The sequence below is a fragment of the Balaenoptera borealis genome (assembly GCF_965194805.1).
Source record: "Balaenoptera borealis genome assembly, chromosome: 12".
Taxonomy (NCBI): Eukaryota; Metazoa; Chordata; class Mammalia; order Artiodactyla; family Balaenopteridae; genus Balaenoptera; species Balaenoptera borealis.
The window spans coordinates 70,921,321-70,943,068 of NC_138869.1; the positions used below are offsets into that span (position 1 = coordinate 70,921,321).

The 21,748-nt window shown below is 38.4% G+C and overlaps 1 protein-coding gene across 9 annotated transcripts in view; it reads right to left on the minus strand.

Annotated features, from left to right (window-relative positions):
* The window catches only part of SLC26A8 (solute carrier family 26 member 8), a 66,270-nt gene that overhangs the window by 19,074 nt on the left and 25,448 nt on the right, over positions 1-21,748 (minus strand). For all 9 annotated transcript variants that reach the window (XM_082346668.1, XM_082346666.1, XM_082346667.1 and 6 more), the window contains 5 exons: positions 16,834-16,998; positions 15,611-15,760; positions 6,351-6,433; positions 2,080-2,227; positions 446-559 (listed from right to left, as the gene is read on the minus strand). In XM_082346668.1, the coding sequence (XP_082202794.1) occupies positions 446-559; positions 2,080-2,227; positions 6,351-6,433; positions 15,611-15,760; positions 16,834-16,998 (660 nt within the window). The remainder of the gene's footprint in view (positions 1-445; positions 560-2,079; positions 2,228-6,350; positions 6,434-15,610; positions 15,761-16,833; positions 16,999-21,748) is intronic.

The following is a 21,748-nucleotide window of genomic DNA, read 5'->3' on the forward strand; positions in this document are numbered from 1 at the left end:
GCCTCTTGTCATGCCCTTTGAGGAAACCAGGAAAGTTTCTAGTTCTGCTGTCGGGAAGGAGAGAGTTATATTATTGCTTTCCCAGACTAGGGCTGAGAATATTTCTCCCCATAGAAAAAAATGTTAATAGGTGATGGTTGGTTTATCTGAAATATTATCTTTTAGGTATGTTACATGGAAAGTAGCTTTTTGTGGGCTAATACATAGAAGCCTTTAACAGAAGAGTATTTTTATAGAAAATGACTTTCAAGTTCCACATTGACAGTAGCTTTTAAGACGAAATCTAAGCAAAATTTAAGCCAAGCATGAAATCCAAATTCTTCCCAAACAAGCATCACATTAAAACAGTAACATGGTTAAACTAATATAATCCCCTTCTGTGAATATACATGTGAATAGACCTAAGTGTCTTTCTATATTAGAGATCAAATTCTATTTCACATACCTGTTGTCTTCCTCCAGCTTTATCCTGGATAATAGTCCTGACAACAGCACCAGTAAAAACATAAGATCTGAAAAATGAACTGACGACATTGCAAAGGCCAATGGCTATTAAATCCTGTAAAGAAATGGCAAATACTTTAGGCCCACTGTTTGTCAAAGAAGGCTGATTTGAGTTTGAACTAAAGGCATACTGTTATTTCTTACGTATGAAGACAGGGTTGTTTACATCACTTCAAATAACACTGAAATATTATTGGAAAGAAGTGAAGGATGGCAAATCTGATTCCTTCATTTTAGCTAGAGATCATAAGGAAAGTCCTTTTTCAAAGTGAGTAAATGAGACATTTGCCTTATTATTCTCTTCTGCATGATTGCTGGGAATTTAGGATGACAGGGAGAAATATAGTACTATTTTTCTTGCTTCCTTCTATACTATCCTAAAGTCAAAGTGGGACACTGATTGAACCCAGGCCAGACAGTGAAAGCCCAGAATCCTAACCACTAGGCCACTAGGCCGTGCCAAGCGGCTTGCAGGATCTTAGTTCCTCGACCAGGGATTGAACCTTGGGGCCACGGCAGTGAAAGCACCGAGTTCTAATCACTGGACTGCCAGGGAAGTCCCCATATTCCCTTTTTAATTTCTAGGGAAAAGGCCAAACTCAAAATGGTTGGAGACTAAAAAAAAAAAATGACAAGGACTATTTCTGGGAGGCCAACTTAATTGTATTATTAGCCTAGTTTTGATATTCCACTGCATTTCTTTTTAAAAAATATTTATTTATTTATTTGGTTGCACTGGGTCTTCGTTGTGGAATGCGGGATCTCTTTAGTTGCGGCATGCGAACTCTTAGTTGCAGCACGTGGGCTCTAGTTCCCTGGCCAGGGATGGAACCCGGAGCCCCCTGCATTGGAGTGCATTGCAGTGGAACCCCTCCACTGCATTTCTTATTGTGCTTTGGCATGTGGTTGACTTCTAAGGACTTGGTGGAAAGGAAGATAAAAGAAGAGGAGAGGAACTCTGCTAGCTTAACAACATGATGCCATACATTACCTTCTTGCCTCCCTACACCATATCTGTTCTAGAGTAACAACACGCATATTAATTCAAGTGACTTCAGAGTTAAGTGTGCCACACTTCTCAAAAATCCTTTGGTAGGACTTCCCTGGTGGCACAGTGGTTAAGAATCCGCCTGCCAATGCAGGGGACACAGGTTTGAGCCCTGGTCCGGGAAGATCCCACATGCCATGGAACAGCTAAGCCCGTGCACCATAACTACTGAGCCTCTGCTCTAGAGCCCACGTGCCACAACTACTGAAGCCTGCGCGCCTAGAGCCTGTGCTCCGCAACAAAAGAAGCCACCATAATGAGAAGCCCGTGCACCGCAACGAAGAGTAGCCCCCACTCGCCACAACTAGAGAAAGCCCCCACGCAGCAACAAAGACCCAACGCAGCCAAAAATAAATAAATAAATAAATAAAAAATTTTAAAACATCCTTTGGTAATTGTAATTCAAATCATGGCCCAAGTGACTCTCTGGTTACAGAAGAATCCAGTCTTCATTTTAACTGCAGGCTAAGGTTAGAGAACAAAGATTAAAGGGTCAGAGAAAGTAATAGAAAGGCCTGTCCTCTCACCTGGTTGGAATTGACATCATAGTTATGGAAACTGGCAATCTTCCTGCCCAGAAATATGAGCAGAGAGGAGCTCACTAAAGCTAAGGAGAACGCTTCTAAAAGAACTTCAGTAAGATTGCTCACATCTGGTGTTACAGGAAACAGGAAGCTGGAATACAATGGTGGAATTATTCTTAGATAGCAGGAATCATTTATTGGCATCTCCCCCACTCCAACCTTATCGTACTTTATCATCCATATCAAAAGGTCTGACCCTTTTTTAAAAAATAAAAATAAGAGATAAGAAGAGCAACTCAGGCAGCAGCTTGCGAAAACTGCCAGCAAATCAAGCCAGGTTACAAAAGCCATTAAGAGAACATGCCCTGCTATCTTCTAGTTCAAGGTTTCTGCCATGTACCAATGGCAACCAAATAGGACAGGCAAAGCTACAAAAATTGATGAAAAATAGTTTATTTACACTGTTTGAGACCATACCAGTGGGTAAGCAATAGGCTTATATCATATCTAAGATGGTTTAGAGCTAAAAAGCTCAATGTATTCCCTTCTAGTCAAACTCAGATCTTTTAGGGTATAATTTTAGTCATTGTCCTTTGTAAAAATTGCTTCTGATTCTTATCCACACCTTTTTTCCCCAATTATTTTAATTGGGGAAAATACACATAACATGATTTACCATCTTACCCATTTTTAAATGTACTGTTCAGTGGCATGAAATACATTCATAATGTGCAACCATCACCACCACCTACTCCATAACTCTTTCATCTTGTAAAACTGAAACTCTATAACTATTAATCAGTAACTCTCCATTTCCCCCTCCCCCCAGCTCTGACAACCACCATTTTACTTTCTGTCTTGATGATTTTGACTACTAAGTACCTCAGATAAGTGAAATCATATAGTAATTGTCTTTCTCTGACTGGCTTATTTCACTTAGCATAACGTCCTCAAGGTTCATCTATGTTGTAGTATATGTCAGAATTTCCTTCCTTTTTAAGGCTGAATAATATTCTATTGTATGAGGGGAGTTGAATGCTAAAATATTTGGATTTTCAGTGCCCAAATTAAGCACATTCCAGAACCGTTATGAAGCCTTCAGTCTCTCTCTCCCACTTCACAATTAATACTGAATTCCAATCAAATCTTAGACAATTTCAGCTAAGCCACTGGGGCTAGTCACAAACAAGAAAAGTCCAGCCTTAACATGCTGCCATTGTGAGTTCATAGGCACTGGGGAGCCATTGAAGGTTCTTGAGCAGCAGAAAAGTCATGTGTTAGGAGTATCTGTCTGCAGAAAAAAAAAAAAGTGCTCCAGTTGGGGCATTGTTGCGAGATAAATACAGATTTGTTTAAAGTTTATCTTTCCCTCACACCTGCCATGCTGTGAAGGAGAGTCTGTTTGATGTTTGTTTTGTCTGATTCACCACCCACTGAATTATTCTGTCATGAGTGTAGCAGCTTCAAGAGTTAGGGTAAAGGCACAGACTAGAGTGAGTTCCAGATTCTATGTGACCTCGACCAACTCAGTCTGAGCTGTTTAATTTGTATTCAAGAGATGTGACAAGATTCTGTTTTTTAAAGGTGACAATGGGTCACCTAGTATTCTAGACTCAATGTGAATAAACTAAAAATTCACTTCCATATCTTTGTGTCTAAGGTATTTTGTGTGTAAAATACTTGTGTGGTATATTCCTTTTATTACTTCTATAAATAAAACTATATTCTTACTGTCAAAAAAATATTCTATTGTATGTATATAACACATTTTGCTTATCCATTCATCCATCGATGGACACTTTTGTTTCTTCCACATTTCAGCTATTGTGAGTAATGCTGCTATGAACATAGGTACACAAATATCTCTTCAAGACACTGCTTTTAATTTTGGGCAGTATATATCCAGAAGTAGAATTGCTGGATCATTTGGCAATTCTATTTTTAATTTTTTGAGGAATCAGCCTACTACTTTCCACAGTGGCTGTACATTTTACATTCCCTCTAACAGTGCACAAGAGTTCCATTTTCTGCACATCCTCACCAACACTTGTTATTTTCGTCTTTTTTTTTTTAAAAATAGTAGTCATACTAATGAGTGTGAGGTGGCATCTATTATTGTAGTTTTGATTTGCATTTCCCAAATGATTAGTGATGTTGAGCATGTTATGTGTTTATTGGCCATTTGTGTATCATCCTTGGAAAAATGTCTATTCAAGTCCTTTCTCCACTTTTTGAGTCAGGTTGTTGGTTTTTTGTTGTTGCGTTTTAGGAGTTCTCTATGTATTTTGGATGTTAATCCCTTATCATATGTGATTTGCAAATATTTTCTCCTATTTTGTGAGTTGTCTTTTTTTCTCTGTTGATAGTGTCTTTTGATGCACAAAAGATTTTAATTTTCATGAATCTATTGCCCAAATCTATGTTAGTAAACCTTAAATATTTAGTATGATAACAGCATAAACTACTGTTTTTTTCCTTCCTGCTGTTTTCTGTAACATTCAATTCTTCATCAGCAATTTAGTTAAAAGGTGACATGGACATGGAAGGAACTAACCTAAATTGTTCAGTTTTTCTAGTCCCTAGCAACCATGGATAAACAGGTAATAAAAAGGGAGTTCAAAGCAATACCTAAAATTAGATTTTTGAAATGTTTGTTTCTCTACCTATACCCTTGAATCTTATGATGAAATATAAGCAAATGTTAATTGTGTGCTTTTTAAGTCATTAATAACAGAAGCGTATTAAGTAAGTATAATAGAGGGGATATTATACTAGATTTTGGAATTAAATAGAAATGGGTTCAAATAGTAGCTCTGACACTGACCAGCTGTGTGAGCTTGGATAAGTAACTTAAACTTGGTAACCCTTAGTTTCCTGAGCCATAAAAAGAAGATAATATCTTCCTTATAGTATTACTGTGAGGAACAAATGACATAAAATAATTATGTAAAGCATCAATCCCATTGTTGCCCTTGTCATTTTTTTTTCCTGAGGGCAGAGACCAAGTCTTATTTACCATTGTATTCCCTGGTACCTAGGTTGCCTGCTCACAGTTTAAAAAAATTGAACAGAATTTCAAATGTATTTAATCATCATTAGATTTCACTGAGAACTGGTAGGATATGAGATTAATTCAATCTGGTTGCATCAAAGTAGCCTCTGTTTTGTATGCTGGGGGCTAGCCAATATCATTGACTCTTTGCTGTATTCCCTATTGAAGAACATGAGGAAATAAACAATGCTCTTCAAAAGCCTTCTCCTGAGCCAAGAAACTGTGGTATGCTGCCTTTCTTAGCTAAAGTGATTCATCTGGTCAAGGTTAAAGAAACTATAATTCCCTAACAGAAGCAAGAGTGATGCCCCATAGTTACTGGTAGGAATCATAATGTAAATTAATCGCAAGTCCTTAAGAACTCCATATGCCAGACTACTTGAAGAAGGCTTTCTACTCAGAGTGATGAAGTAATGTTGCTCAAGGACACCGATTCAGTCTAAGTAGGTGAAGACAGAAGGAATGCTCACCTCCTGAGCACTGAACCCCAGGGAGAGGTTAGGAAAACAGAGGTATCTCTTGTCCCATCCTTGAGAGTTAATCAGACAGGTATGGAGGTTGAGAAGGTTCATAATGTGCTGTGAGAAAGATGCATGAGTCTCTCTGGTATTCAGTGCATCCAGCAGTTTACTTGGGTAAGGGGATTGGCTCAACCATGGGAAGAGAGTCAAAGGCTGACCAGAGAAGAACAGGGTTGTCCTAGCCCTTGTCCTTTAGAACCTCTGTGTTCTAAAATGAACTTGAGCCCATGACCCGGATTTGGCTGTGGCCAGAGACTGTTAGCAGAGAATATTGTTTAAAAAAAAATTAATAAACAGAAAATAATTAAGTAGAGTTGGGAGACCAAAAGGGGGAGTTCTCACACCCTGTGAGCATTGCAGAGCCCAACAGGAAGAAGAAAGACTCCTCTTCTTTCCTGGCAAAGGACTCAGCCAATGAAAAGCCATAGATTTTTTGTTTACCATAGCCACCCCCAACTCCAATTTTATTTTTTCCTTTATAAAAACTTCTTCCCTTGCTGTGGGAGGACTTGCATGTGACTCGCCATGGTTGCAGACCCCAAATTGCAATTCTTTGCTGATCCCAAATAAACCCATCCTTGCTGGAGAACTAACTGGCACTCTGTTTGTTTTGGTCAATGATACCAATCAGGCTATGTAGTCAGAGGCTAAGAGGAGTTAACAGGAAGGGAAAAGTAGTCTTGAAAAGTGGAGTTACCAACCTGTAAGGAATCATATCAATGAGCATCTTGCTGTTTTCTGTGTCCACGTTTATCTTGTTTGCAAATGCAGCGAAGCCAATAATCTGTAGGAGTTTAAAAAGAAAAGGCATGTGATCATCTAAATATTATGTATTGCTTCCAAGAGCAGAGGTGCCCATAGCCTCTGGCAGCACAGGGAATGCAATACGCGGCAGTCCCTATACATGAAGGTTGGAGAAAGAGGCAGTGCCAGTTCAGTGGAGCAACAAAGGCAGAAGTCCTCCCCGACTCTTTTGGTTTCCTGAACTCTTTTTAGCACTGTAACCAGAATGAAAAACAAATTCAGGCTTGGTCTCTGACATAGTAATAGGAAAAAATGGTTGCCCTAGACTTCTCTTTCCTCACCTACTTTAAATAATCTGGATCAAGTATAAACATGTTTTCAGATAATAGCTGTACCAAGACCTCAGTTTTAAAAGTTTTAAAATCTAGATACACTGTCCCAATACAAGTAAGCCCTCTGGGGGATTGTTGAGGTATATTGATAATCATTAATAACCGTTAATAAGATGGAGCAGCATTTGATAGCACACACGAAAAATTGTTTTAGCAAAGCAATTACTTGCTTTTTTTTTCTCCTTTCATTTCCTTCTGAAATGCCAAGTCTCCCTTCCATTTCTAATGTCTGTTAGAGGGAAAACAGACAAGCTAGCAGCTGTTACACCTTATAAAGACCTCACACCAAAGCAAATTAAAGCAGAGACAAGAGAACTCAATGCCCATTTTAAAATAATAATATATAGTTGCTTTACCCCATTATCCCTACTAACACATAAATATTTTCCCAGCATCTACTCTAAGAGTTCAGCCAGACACTGAGCAGGATAGCAGTTGGTTTACCTGTGATACTGTGTTCAGATGATGACCCCTAGGAAGCCTACAGATCAGAATGGAAGGAAGATCTGGATCAACAGAAAAGTTGTGATCTTTATATAGTTAAGGGACAAGAAGTGTGGCAAGTGGCCAAGAAACTCTTTCATTTCCAGTATAAAGGTTACACTTGCTCATTAAGGAAAATAGAGAAAATATGAAAAATTTAAAAGCAGAAATAAATCACCCAAAGATAACTACTATTGATGCTTTTTTTTGGTGTTTGCTATATAGCTTAAATATACACATATACAAATACACACATACACATACATTAATTATGAACATACAGTATGTACAATTTCTTACATCTATGAAACTCGTGAATTATTTGTCAGTTTATTTTACCTGGATCCCAAATATTGCCTTAAAATTTTCCCTTAATATTTGAGACTACCATCTAAAGGACAGATTGGAGGGTATGTGCAGTTTCCTCCAGCACATCTTTCTTTTTTTTTTGGCTGCGTTGGGTCTTCGTTGCTGCACACGGGCTTTCTCTAGTTGTGGCGAGCGGGGGCTACTCCTCATTGCGGGGCGCAGGCTTCTCATTACAGTGGCTTCTCTCGTTGCGGAGCATGAGCTCTAGACGCATGGGCTTCAGTAGTTGCAGCAAGTGGGCTCAGTAGTTGCAGCACGTGAGCCCTAGAACGTGCGGGCTTCATTAGTTGTGGCGCACAGGCTTCAGTAGTTGGGGCTCACAGGGTCTAGAGCACAGGCTCAGAAGTTGTAGCGCATGGGCTTAGCTGCCCCATGGCATGTGGGATCTTCCCAGACCAGGGATCGAACCCAAGTCCCCTGCATTGGCAGGCGGGTTCTTAACCACTGCGCCACCAGGGAAGTCCCTCCTTCAGCATATCTTTTTCTTTTTTAATATTTATATATTTTAATTTTATTTATTTTACTTTTGGCTGCATTGGGTCTTTGTTGCTGCACGCGGGCTTTCTCTAGTTGCGGTGAGCGGGGGCTACTCTTTGTTGCGGTGCGTGGGCTTCTCATTGTGGTGGCTTCTCTTGTTGTGGAGCACGGGCTCTAGGCACGCAGGCTTCAGTAGTTGTGGCATACGGGCTCAATAGTTGTGACTCTCAGGCTCTAGAGTGCAGGCTCAGTAGTTGTGGTGCACAGGCTTAGTTGCTCCACGGCATGTGGGACCTTCCCCGACCAGGGCTCGAACCCGTGTCTCCTGCATTGGCAGGCGGATTCTTAACCACTGTGGCACCGGGGAAGCCCATCTCCAGCACATCTTAACAGTAGTTTCTTATGGGGTGTTGTGAAAAGCTTTTCACCCGCTACACCATAGCAGCTCTCATCCTCCCTCTCCTACTTTCCTCATTTCCAAGCGAAACATGGAGGTCTTTTTCCAATTCTAAACTACATCTCTAATCCCTGCTACATAGTAGAAAATGTTCCCAATCACTTGACTTGACATGTGTATAAGTAGTGTATTGCAGGCTTCAATAACCTTTGAGGATAAATCAGGTCACAAAAATGTTTAATGCCGGGACTTCCCTGGTGGCACAGTGGTTAAGAATCCGCCTGCCAATGCAGGGGACACGGGTTCTAGCCCTGGTCCAGGAAGATCCCATATGCCGTGGAGCAACTAAGTCCATGCGCCACAACTACTGAGCCTGTGATCTAGAGCCCACGTGCCACAACTACTGAAGCCCTTGCGCTTAGAGCCCATGCTCCACAACAAGAGAAGCCACTGCAGTGAGAAGCCTGCGCACCGCAACAAAGAGTAGCCTCCACTTGCCACAACTAGAGAAAGCCCCGCGCAGCAACGAAGACCCAACGCAGCCATAAATAAATAAATAAATTTATAGAATAAAGTTTAAAAAAAAATGTTTAATGCCTAATTTGCAATAATTCTAAGTCTCCACCTCCATTTGTTGCTGGACCTCAGTTTATTCCTCCACTTCACTTCATGGTGCATCCTAATTACTTATAGCATTCCCCAAAGGAATGTCTTATCTGTGGCTCACAAACCAATCTGTCAGCCATAGTCAACCCACAGCATCCTCTATACTCTTACTTCTCTCCTTTCCTAATAACCCAGGTTAATGTTATTGCCTTTGAGGTTGCTTAAAGGAACATCACGATGATCCCTGCTGCTGATGTCTCTTAAAAGAGGGTTGATTTGTGACAACATGGATGGGCCTTGAAGGCATTACGCTAAGTGAAATAAGCTAGACAGAGAAAGACAAATACTGCATGGTATCACTTATACATGGAATCTAAAACAAAAACAAAAACAAAAACAAAAACAGTCTGGCTCATAGAAACAGAGAGTAGAAAAGTGGTTGCCAGGGACTGAGGGATGGGGGAATTGAGAAAGGTTGGTAAAACAGTGCAAACTTTCAGCTACAAGATGAATAAGGTCTGAGGATCTAACGTAAAACATGGTGACTATAGTTGATAACATTTTATTATATACTTAAAAATTGCTAAGAGAGTAGAACTTCAATGTTCTCACCAAAAAAAAAAAAAGATAAATATATGGGGTATGGATGTGTTAATTAACTAGATGGGGGAAATCCTTTCACAATGTATATCTATATCAAATCATCATGATGCACACTTTAAATATCTTATAATTTTATACCTGAATAAAGCTGGAATAAAAGAGAGACACAGAAACAGAGATAGAAACAGAGAGAGTGCGCTGATGTCTGTGTCACAGATGCCATCTGCTGGTGACTCCAAAGCCTCAGTTTCCTAAGAAGCCAGAGCTGTACTTGGTTCCAAGAGAAGGAGAGGTTGCCTCTGACTCCACTCCCCAAACTCCATATGCACATTGTCCCCTGAGTTCTAGGGCCCCACTATTCGTATACAGTGTTTTGGAAGGTCTTTTATAAAAGCAGCCATTCAGCTCTTGGCCTTTATGAATTGATAGCTTTTTAACTACTCCAAGGAAGAAAGGATATGCACCTCCACAAGAAGTAGACAACAGTTATGAGACAGAGCTTGGTCTCAGTTTCCAAAGCAATTCCTATACTCTTTCAATCATGAAGAGTATGGACCTGGATTAGTTAGCATAGAATATGTTATACTGTGGCAATATACAAACCATGAGATCTTAGTGCCCTAACACTTGAAAGTTGTTTTTTTACCCACACAAAGTCCACTGTGGGTCAGTGTCTCTTCAGGACAGCTTCTTTGCAAATACTGCCTTGGGGATCCAGGCTAATTCTACCTGGAGATTCTATCACCTCAACATATAGCCCCTATGATTACTACAGCAGGGGAAGAAGGAACAATGGGAACTCATGCCTATTCGCCTATGCTTTGACCCCAAAGTTGCATGGTCCAGCCTAACTACAAGGGCAGCTGGGAAATATAGGGGACCACACGGTGAACTTTAATTATCACAGAACACTTCTTAAAGGGAAAATAATGCTCATGGACACCCAAAGATTTATTGATCCTTGTAAGAGAAATGCTGACTCCAAAAACCTGAGCTTTACTTATGAAAATGTCTTTACTATTGCAAAAATGTTAACTGCAAAAGATAAATTTTATCAGATTTCTTTTTCTTTTTCTTTTTTGGCTGCATGGCACGGCTTGTAGGATCTTAGTTCCCTGGACCAGGGATTGAACCCACGCCCTCCTCAGTGAAAGCGTGGAGTCCTAACCAGTGGACCACCAGGGAATTCCCCCAGATTTCTTAAAACAAACAAGAAATGTTATCTTTAGACAACATTTTTTTAATATTCTCGAAAAGAGAGAAAACAATCATATTTATTTAGTTTAACATTTCCCCTGATCTAAAGAAAAAGATGTTAAAAAAACCTAGGACATATACATAAACACACACTTTCCCCAGCAGCCCCTCCTCCCCAAACCCAGGCTCTGCCACTTAGTGACATGGATTAGTTTTCATTGAACATCTCATCTCCCTCAATTCCTTTACTGTAGCAAAAGGAGAATGAAAGGAGGCTGAATAACAGTGTGGTTGCTGCTATATTAAAATAGAAATGAAACCTCTACATAAAAGAATACAGAAATTCATCAACACTGAGCATAGGCCTGTCATGTATTTGTTTGAAAGAAAAAAGGTGTGAATAACTAAAAGTACAGAAATATCAATTGTAGTTGACTTTGGATAGTGCAGCTATAGGAATTTCTTTTCCTCCTTTTTTTTTCTTTCTGTTTTTCAAAATTGCTAGAATTCCCTGGCGGTCCAGTGGTTAGGACTCCATGCTTCCATTGCTGGGGGCCTGGGTTTGATTCCTAGTCAGGGAACTAAGATCCCACAAGCCACGTGGCATGGCCAAAAAAAAAATTGCTAGAATGAGCCTGTATTACTGTCATAATGGGAAAAAAAAAAACCCTTATTTTTCAAATAGTATGAAAAAGAGGCAACAGATAAAAGTCCTTTGAAAAATAAGAATGTTTAAAAAATATAAGCTAACTAAATGTATGTATTCAGCTTTGTCACAATTCAACATACATTTTAAAAATATTATTTTTACAATTCTCCTATGAACATTTCCCTTCCGAGGTTACTTGCTTTTAATTTAATTTAAAAAATATGTATTTTAAATGATCTGAACCATGAGTTTGGAGTATCAAAACACTTACCAGAAACATCCCACTTACACCAAAAGATAGATCATCCAGACAGAAAATTAATAAGGAAACACAAGCCTTAAATGACACATTAGACCAGACAGACTTAATTGATATTTATAGGACAGTCCATCCAAAAGCAGCAGAATACACTTTCTTCTCAAGTGTACACAGAACATTCTCCAGGATAGATCACATCTTGGGTCACAAATCAAGCCTTGGTAAATTTAAGAAAATTGAAATCATATCAAGCATCTTTTCCAACCACAACGCTATGAGATTAGAAATCAATTATGGAAAAAAACTGTAAAGAACACAAACACATGGAGGCTAAACAATATGCTACTAAATAACCAATGGATCATGGAAGAACTCAAAGAGGAAATCAAAAAATACCTAGAAAAAAATGACAATGAAAACACGATGACCCAAAACATATGGGATGCAGCAAAAGAAATTCTAAGAGGGAAGTTTATAGTAATACAATCCTACGTCAAGAAACAAGAAAAATCTCAAATAAACAACATAACCTTACACCTAAAACAACTAGAAAAAGAACAAACAAAACCCAAAGTTAGTAGAAGGAAAGAAATCATAAAGATCAGAGCAGAAATACATGAAATAGAAATGAAGAAAACAATAGCAAAGATCAATGAAACTAAAAGCTGGTTCTTTGAGAAGATAAACAAAATTGATAAGCCTTTAGCCAGACTCATCAAGAAAAAAAAGGGAGAGGACTCAAATCAATAAAAATTAGAAATGAAAAAGGAAAAGTAACAACTGACACTGCAGAAATACAAAGGATCATAAGAGACTACTACAAGCAACTCTATGCCAATAAAATGGACAGCCTGGAAGAAATGGACAAATTCTTAGAAAGGTACAAGCTTCCAAGACTGAACCAGGAAGAAATAAAAAATATCAACAGACCAATCACAAGTAATGAAATTGAAACTGTGATTAAAAATCTTCCAACAAATAAAAGTCCAGGACCAGATGGCTTCACAGGTGAATTCTATCAAGCATTTAGAGAAAAGCTAACACCTATCCTTCTCAAACTCTTCCAAAAAATTGCAGAGGGAGGAACACTCCCAAGCTCATTCTATGAGGCCATCATCACCCTGATACCAAAACCAGACAAAGATATCACAAAAAAAGAAAATTACAGGCCAATATCACTGATGAACATAGATGCAAAAATCTTAAACAAAATACAAGCAAACAGAATCCAACAACACATTAAAAGGATCATACACCATGATCAAGTGGGATTTATCCCAGGGATGCAAGGATTCTTCAATATATGCAAATCAATCAGTGTGGTACATCATATTAACAAATTGAAGAAAAACCATAAGATCATCTCAATAGATGCAGAAAAAGCTTTTGACAAAATTCAACGCCCATTTATGATAAAAACTCTCCAGAAAGTGGGCATAGAGGGAAACTACCTCAACATAATAAAGGCCATATATGACAAACCCACAGCAAACATCATTCTCAATGGTGAAAAACTGAGAGCATTTCCTCTAAGATCAGGAACAAGACAAGGATGTCCACACTCACCACTATTATTCAACATAGTTTTGGAAGTCCTAGCCATGGCAATCAGAGAAGAAAAAGAAGTAAAAGGAATACAAACTGGAAAAGAAGAAGTAAAACTGTCACTGTTTGCAGATGACTTGATACTATACACAGAAAATCCTCAGGAGGCCACCAGAAAACTACTAGAGCTTATCAGTGAATCTGGTAAAGTTGCAGGATACAAAATCAACACACAGAAATCTCTTGCATTCCTATATACTAACAATGAAAGATCAGAAAGAGAAATTAAGGAAACAATCCCATTTACCACCACAACAAAAAGAATAATACCCAGGAATAAACCTACCTAAGGAGACAAAAGACCTGTACTCAGAAAACTATAGGATACTGATTAAAGAAATCAAAGACAACACAAACGGATGGAGAAACATACCATGTTCTTGGATTGGAAGGATCAATATTGTGAAAATGACTATACTACCCAAAGCAATCTACAGGTTCAATGCAATCCCTATCAAATTACCAATGGCAATTTTCCAGAGTTAGAACAAAAATTTTTACAATTTGTATGGAAACACTAAAGATCCCAAATAGCCAAAGCAATCTTGAGGGAAAAAAACGGAGCTGGAGGAATCAGACTCCCTGACTTCAGACTATACTACAAACCTACAGTAATCAAGACAATATGGTACTGGCACAAAAACAGAAATATAGATCAATGGAACAAGATAGAAAGCCCAGAGATAAACCCACACACCTTCGGTCACCTAATCTATGACAAAGCAGGCAATAATATACAATGGAGAAAAGACAGTCTCTTCAATAAGTGGTGCTGGGAAAACTGGACAGCTACATGTAAAAGAATGACATTAGAATACTCCCTAACACCATACACAAAAATAAACTCAAAATGGATTAAAGACCTAAATGTAAGTCTGGACACTATAAAACTCTTAGAGGAAAATATAGGCAGAATACTCTTTGACATATTTGTCAAATGTCAAATTATGTCAAAACACAATTTGACATAAATTGCTGCAAGAGTTTTTGACCCACTTCCTAGAGTAATGAAAATAAAAACAAAAATAAACAAATGGGACCTAATGAAACTTAAAAGCTTTTGCACAGCAAAGGAAACAATAAACAAAACAAAAAGACAACCAAGAGGATGGGAGAAAATATTTGCAAACAAAGCAACCATCAAGGGATTAATCTCCAAAATATACAAACAGCTCATGCAGCTCAATATCGAAAAAAACAAACAACTCAATGAAAAAATGGGCAGAAGACCTAAATAGACATTTCTCCAAAGAAGACATACAGATGGCCAACAAACACATGAAAACATGCTCAACATCACTAATCATTAGAGAGATGCAAATCAAAACTACAGTGAGGTATCACCTCACACTGGTCAGAATGGCCATCATCAAAAAATCTACAAACAATAAATGCTGGAGAGGGTGTGGAGAAAAGGGAACTCTCCTACACTGTTGGTGGGAATGTAAACTGGTACAACCACTATGGAGAACAGTATGGAAGTTCCTCAAAAAACTAAAAATAGAATTACCATATGACCCAGCAATCCCACTCCTGGGTATATACCTGGAGAAAACCATAATTCAAAAAGATACATGTACCCCAATGTTCATTGCAGCACTACTTACAATAGCCAGGACATGGAAGCAACCTAAATGTCCATCCACAGAGGAATGCATAAAGAAGATGTGGTACATATATACAATGGAATATTACTCAGCCATAAAAAGGAATGAAATAGTGCCATTTGCAGAGACGTGGATAGACCTAGAGACTGTCATACAGAGTGAAGTAAGTCAGAAAGAGAAAAACAAATATGGTATATTAACACATATATGTGGAATCTAGAAAAATGGTACAGATGAACCAGTTTTCAAAGCAGAAGTAGATACAGATGTAGAGAACAAACTTATGGATACCAACAGGGGAAGGGGGGGGTGGGATGAAGTGGGAGATTGGGATTGACTTATATACACTACTATGTATAAAATAGACAACTAATGAAAACCTACTGTATAGCACAGGGAACTCTACTCAGTGCTCTGTGGTGACCTAAATGGGAAGGAAATCTTAAAAAGAGGGGATATATGTATACGTATAACTGATTCACTTTGCTATACAGCAGAAACTAGCACAACATTGTAAAGTAACTATACTCCAATAAAAAGCAAAACACAACAAAACAAAATGAAAACACCTACCAGAAAAATTTCCATAGGAAACTCGATGGGGTACTGATTGTAGGAAATTCTGATACATTTGTTGATTCTCAGAGCAACAACAGCAGTTAGAAATAGTAAGATGCTGGTGGAATTAGCTTTGGGGAGACCTATACAGTAGTTAATTATGTTCTGAAAGAAAACAAAATTACAGAGGCTTAGAAAGGGATGTAATAATTGCCTAAATCTAGAAAATGACACTCTTTCTAAATTAGTTCAAAAAGAAGTTCCCTAGGCAGTGTCACTGGGCACAGAGTTCTTTATGAGCATTACTAGAACAGTGAGAGCAAGTAGGTGGATACATATTTTTTTAATTGAAAACAATATATTAAAAGACTATAACGTCCAGTAAGAAGATAATACACTTTCTATGTTTCAGTGTAGTGGAAAGGACCCAGGAGTTCTGTTTATTAGCCTATTCTTTATCAATTTTCCCAGACCATGTATGTTTAGCTTGGCTTCTAGGCCATTCTTGCATTCAGGGACTACTTTGCATTTTATATTCTGTATATATTATGTTTTAGGATATATGTCTTTCAGGAGGCATGTAACGGGAAGAAGTATGATAGATACAGTATCTCAAAGACCAAATTTTAATATAAATCATGTTGGTTCAAAAGGCTGGGGTGAAATGGTTAATGCATCTGGGAACATGGTCCAGCTGGCACCTGCAATTAATCAAGACTGTAAATCTAGAAGAGGTGAAATTATTTCTAGGACCCTCTTTTTCTTTTTTTTTAATAAAACTCCTCCTGACAGGAGTTTTTTGTCTTTTTGTTTTTTTGTTTTTTTAAACTTTAATTAATTAATTAATTTATTTATTTATGGCTGTGTTGGGTCTTCGTTTCTGTGCGAGGGCTTTCTCTAATTGCGGCAAGTGGGGGCCACTCTTCATCGCGGTGTGCGGGCCTCTCACTATCGCGGCCTCTCTTGTTGCGGAGCACAGGCTCCAGACGCGCAGGCTCAGTAATTGTGGCTCACGGGCCCAGTTGCTCCGCGGCATGTGGGATCTTCCCAGACCAGGGCTCGAACCCGTGTCCCCTGCATTGGCAGGCAGATTCCCAACCACTGCGCCACCAGGGAAGCCCCGCTAGGACCCTCTTGACCCAGCTGCCTATGCTGGAGTCTCTCCACTCGGGTCTACTTCTTTTTGGAGGCAAGGGGAGGGGCATTTGTAAGTCTAGGTGAGGGTAGAAATTACTCACATAGAAGAAGGAGATGGGACCAGAATGGAAACGAATCATAATCCCGAAGATGCAGGTCAACTGGGACAGCATAATGTGTAGTGCCGTGGCAGCCAGGTAAGCACTGATTGCAGCCTCCGGAATGTAAGTGATAATGAAGCCAAAACCTAACATGCCCATTGATAGCTGTAGGGGGTTCAGATGGAAAAGAAAACCAGAGTGAGGAGGAATGTCATCAAACCAGCAATGTCACCAGTTAGGCAAACTCCAGAGGGGTTCCAACAAAAAACTTAAGTTAGGCCCCTTTGATAACTCTTGTTCCTCTTTCCCTAATCAACTGAAATTGATGAGCTAAGGTAGGTCCTTGGGGTTGATTCAGAGGTTTCCTACAGACGTAAGACCACACTCCTTTCTTCACGAGTTCATAAGCTTAAGTTCTTACTCTAGAATCTACTGACCTTGTTGATGTGGCGTTAACAGTGACAAAGTGATCAGAACAAGACCTTGCCTTTTCAAAGCCCTTTTCACTAGAAGCTTTGATAGCCCTCTTCATGTGAGGTTAATATCCCTGTGAGGAATGCAGCTTTTCGCAAAGGAAAATATTAAAACAAACTGGGTTCCAGCTTAAACTTTTTGGCCTTTGACGCTTATCTTTACGAAGAATGATTAAACTGAATTTATGTCTTCAGGATTGTACATAAGTACATGTATGATATAGCATTTTACATGTACACATGCATATATATGTAAATATATTTTTTAAATGTTACGTAATAAACAAGCAAAGCATCTAAAAGGGTAGACGCCAAACTATTAACGGAAGTTACCTTTGGGGAATGGGATTAAAAGTTTGGGGCAATATTTGTAATTTATACACTTTTTTATTATTTGAGTTTTTTGCAATATACATGTTCATCTTTTATAATAAAAAAAATTGTAAAATTATGGATAGAGGGTGAGCCCCAACCCTCTTAAGAGGGTAGGTTAAGAAAAATGACACAGCCCAATGAAGAAGATGGGGAAAGAAAAACAAAAGTCGTGAAGTCTTCTATTGTCACTGCTTCATCTTCCACTGCACTAGGAACTCTCAGAAAACAAACTTGGAAGAATAAATCTATTAGCTTTAAAAGCTTTTTGTTTCAAAGCTTTCAGTTAGCTGGGCAATTTGTCTCCCTTAATCTCCTGTCATTACTGCCCAGTATGCTCCTTTACTCTAGTCAGGCCAATGTGCTTCCTGTCATTTGTGTGACTGGCTGATTTTTACTTCTGTGCTTATGCCCAAACTCCTCTGCCATCTCTTTGCCAATCCATGTTTATCATCTCTTTCAAAAGCTCAATAAAACTTCTCTTCTTCAGGAGGTGTGGTGCAAACAGCATGATTCCTGGGGATGGAGAACTTGGCTTCAATGCTTGGCTCTACCGCTCACCGCCTGAGTGAGTTTGGACAAGTTTATTAAACTCTCCGAACCTCAGTTTCCTCACCCATAGAATGAATAATACCCAACATGCAGTGTTTTGTATGGATTGCACTACATAATTCATGTAAAACACTTAGCTCAAATCTGAAAATAGTGACAGATGCAAATATGTACGATTCTTTCTTCATGCCATCCCTTCCTTCCACCTTGTAAATGGCAAATATCTATAATTAACCATAGAACTCTTCCTTACGCAGCTGTGATGTGGCATCAGAATCTGGTGTTAATGTAAATTTCTAGGCATCAATTGTCAGTCAGAATTGGTCTGTGACATGAAACCTATCTGCCACCCTTATTGAAAACAAGTACAGACGGTTCCCAAATTACAATGGTTCTAACATTTTTTTCGACTTTACGATGGTGCAAAAGCATATGCATTCAGTAGAAACCGGACTTTGAATTTTGATTTTTTTTTTTCTGAGCTAGCCATATGCAGTATGATACTCTGTCGTGATGCTGGGCAGTGGCAGTGAGCGACAGCTCCCAGTCAGCCAAACAATCATGACGGTAAACAATTGATACACTTATAACTATTCTGTACTCAGACAGCCATTCTGTTTTTCACCTTTAGTACAGTATTCAACAAATTACATGAGATATTCAATACCTTATTATAAAATAGATAATGTGTTAGATGATTTTGCCCAAGTGTAGTCTAATGTAAGTGCTCTGGGCACGTTTAAGGTAGGCCAGGCTAAGCTATGATGTTTGGTAGGCTAGGTGTATTAAATGTATTTTCGACTTACAGTATTTTCAACTTACCATGGGTTTTTCAGTATGTAACCCCATCATAAGCTGAGGAAGTTCTGTACTAAATGTTTGGTGAATGAAGGAAAGCCTCAATAAATGGTTGTTTCCTTCCCAGACAACTCCATCCCACCTAAAAGTTATTCCTTCACTTCATATTCTTTTTTTTTTTTTTTTTTTGGCCGCACTGCGCATCATGTGGGATATTAATTCCCCAACCAGAGATCGAACCCATGCCCTCTGCAGTGGAAGTGTGGACTCTTAACAACTGGACTGCCAGGGAAGTCCCCATTTCATATTCTTTTGACAACAAACACTTCACTTTTATTAACACTAGTTTGCACTTTAAGATTATCTAGTGCACAGATTCTAGAGGTAGACAAACTGAACCTGAATCCCAGTTTGGAATCGTACTGGTTATGTGACCTTGGGCAATTCACTTAACCTCTTTATACCTTTATTTCTTTAAAATAAGTACCAGAATAATACCTACCCTCATACAGGGGGTGTTGTGAGGATCAAATGAGATAAAACATGTAAAGTGCTTTGAATATTGACAGCATATAGCAATAAATGTTAGATATTAGTATCTAGTTCAGACTTTTTTTTTCAATTTAAACTTTTTATTTTAAATAATTGTAGATTGACATGCAATTGTAAAAAAGCAACACACAGACATCCAGTGTACCCAGTTACCCCAATGATAACATCTTGCACAACTATAGTATTGATACAATGCCACAATTAGGATACTGACATCAATACAACCAAGTTACAAAATAATGCCATCAGCACAAAGATCCCTCTTGCTGTCCTTTAATAGCCTCTCACCTCTCATCTCTACCTCCAATCTCCATCCTCTGACCTCTAGCCATCTTTAATCCCTGGCGACAATTAATCTATTCTCCATTTCTATAATTTTGTCACTTCAAGAATTTTACATAAATGGAATCATCAGTATGTAAACTTTCCAATTTTACATAAATGGAATCATCAGTATGTAAACTTTCCAATTTCATTCATTTTTGCTCTTTATTATTTCCTTCCTTCTGCTTATTTTGGGTTTAATTTGCTCTTATTTTTCTAGGTTTTGAAGAGGGAGCTTGTATTATTAATTTGAGACATTTTCTTTATTCTACTGTATGCATTTTAGTGCTATAAATTTCCTTTTCAGCACTGCTTTAGCTGTGTTCCAAAATTTTTGGTACGTTTTATTTTCATTTACTTCAAGGTATTTTTTTTTAAAGATTTAATTTTATTTATTTTTGGCTGCGTTGGGTCTTCGTTGCTGCGCGCGGGCTTTCTCTAGTTGTGGCGAGTGGGGCCTGTTCTTCATTGCGGTGCACGGGCTTCTCATTGCGGTGGTTTTTCTTGTTACAGAGCATGTGCTCTAGGTGCGTGGGCTTCAGTAGTTGCAGCACGTGGGCTCAGTAGTTGTGGCTCGCCAGCCCTAGAGCACAGGCTCAGTAGTTGTGGCACACGGGCTTAGTTGCTCCGCGGCATGTGGGATCTTCCCGGGCCAGGGATTGAACCCATGTCCCATGCATTGGCAGGCAGATTCTTATCCACTGCAACACCAGGAAAGTCCCTACTTCAATGTATTTTTTCAAAACTTCCCTTGAGATTTCCTACCTGATTTATGGATTATTTAGAAGTATGCTGTTTAGTAGTATCCAGATATTTGGAGACTTTCCTGTTAACTTTTTGTTATTAAGTTCTAGTTTGATTCCACTGTGGTCAGAGAACACACTGATTTCAATTCTTTTAAATTTATTGAGGTTTGTTTTATAGCTCAGGATACAGTCTATCTTGCTGTATGTTCCATGGGTTGTTGAAAAGAATGTGTATTCTGCTGTTATTGGTGGGAGTATCCTGTAAATGTCTCAAATCCTATTGGTGTTGTTGATATTTTGAGTTTTATTATATGCTTGCTGATTTTCTGTCTAGTTGTCCAATCAATTGTTGAGCGAGGGGTGTTGAAGTCTCCAGCTGTAATTGTGGATTTTTCTATTTCTCCTCTCCAGTTATATCAGTTTTTGCTTCACATATTTTGTAGCTCTGTTGTTTGGTGCATACATATGTAGGATTGCTATGTCTTCTTGGTAGACTGATACTTTTATCATTATATAATGTCCCTCTCTACCTCTGGTAATTTTCTTGGCTCTGAAGTCTACTTTATCTGATATTAATATCGTCAATCCTGCTTTCCTTTGATTAATAGTTGCATGATCTACCTATCCATTTTTTTACTTTCAACCTGTCTATATTATTATATTTGGTGTTTCTTGTAGACTGCATATTTCTAAATATGTCAGTCTCTAACTTTAATGTAAATGTCAATACGTTAGGGCTTAAGTCTGCCATTTTTCTGTTTGTTTTCTCTGTTTTTCAACTCTTATTTTTCCTGATTTCATTGGTTACTTGAACATTTTTTAGAATTTCATTGTGATTTATCTATAGTGTTTCTGAGTGTATCTCTTTGTATAGATGTTAAGTGGTTGTCCTAGGTATTACATTATATATGCATAACTTATCACAGTCTACCGGTGTAAATATTTTACGAGTTTGAGCAAATTATAGAAACTTTACCTCCCTTTATATTTTTTATAAAAGAATTGTTTTAAATATTTCTTCCATATGCATTTTGAACCACATCAGACAGTGTTATAATTTTGTTTCAACCATTGAACATAATTTAGAAAACCCAAGAA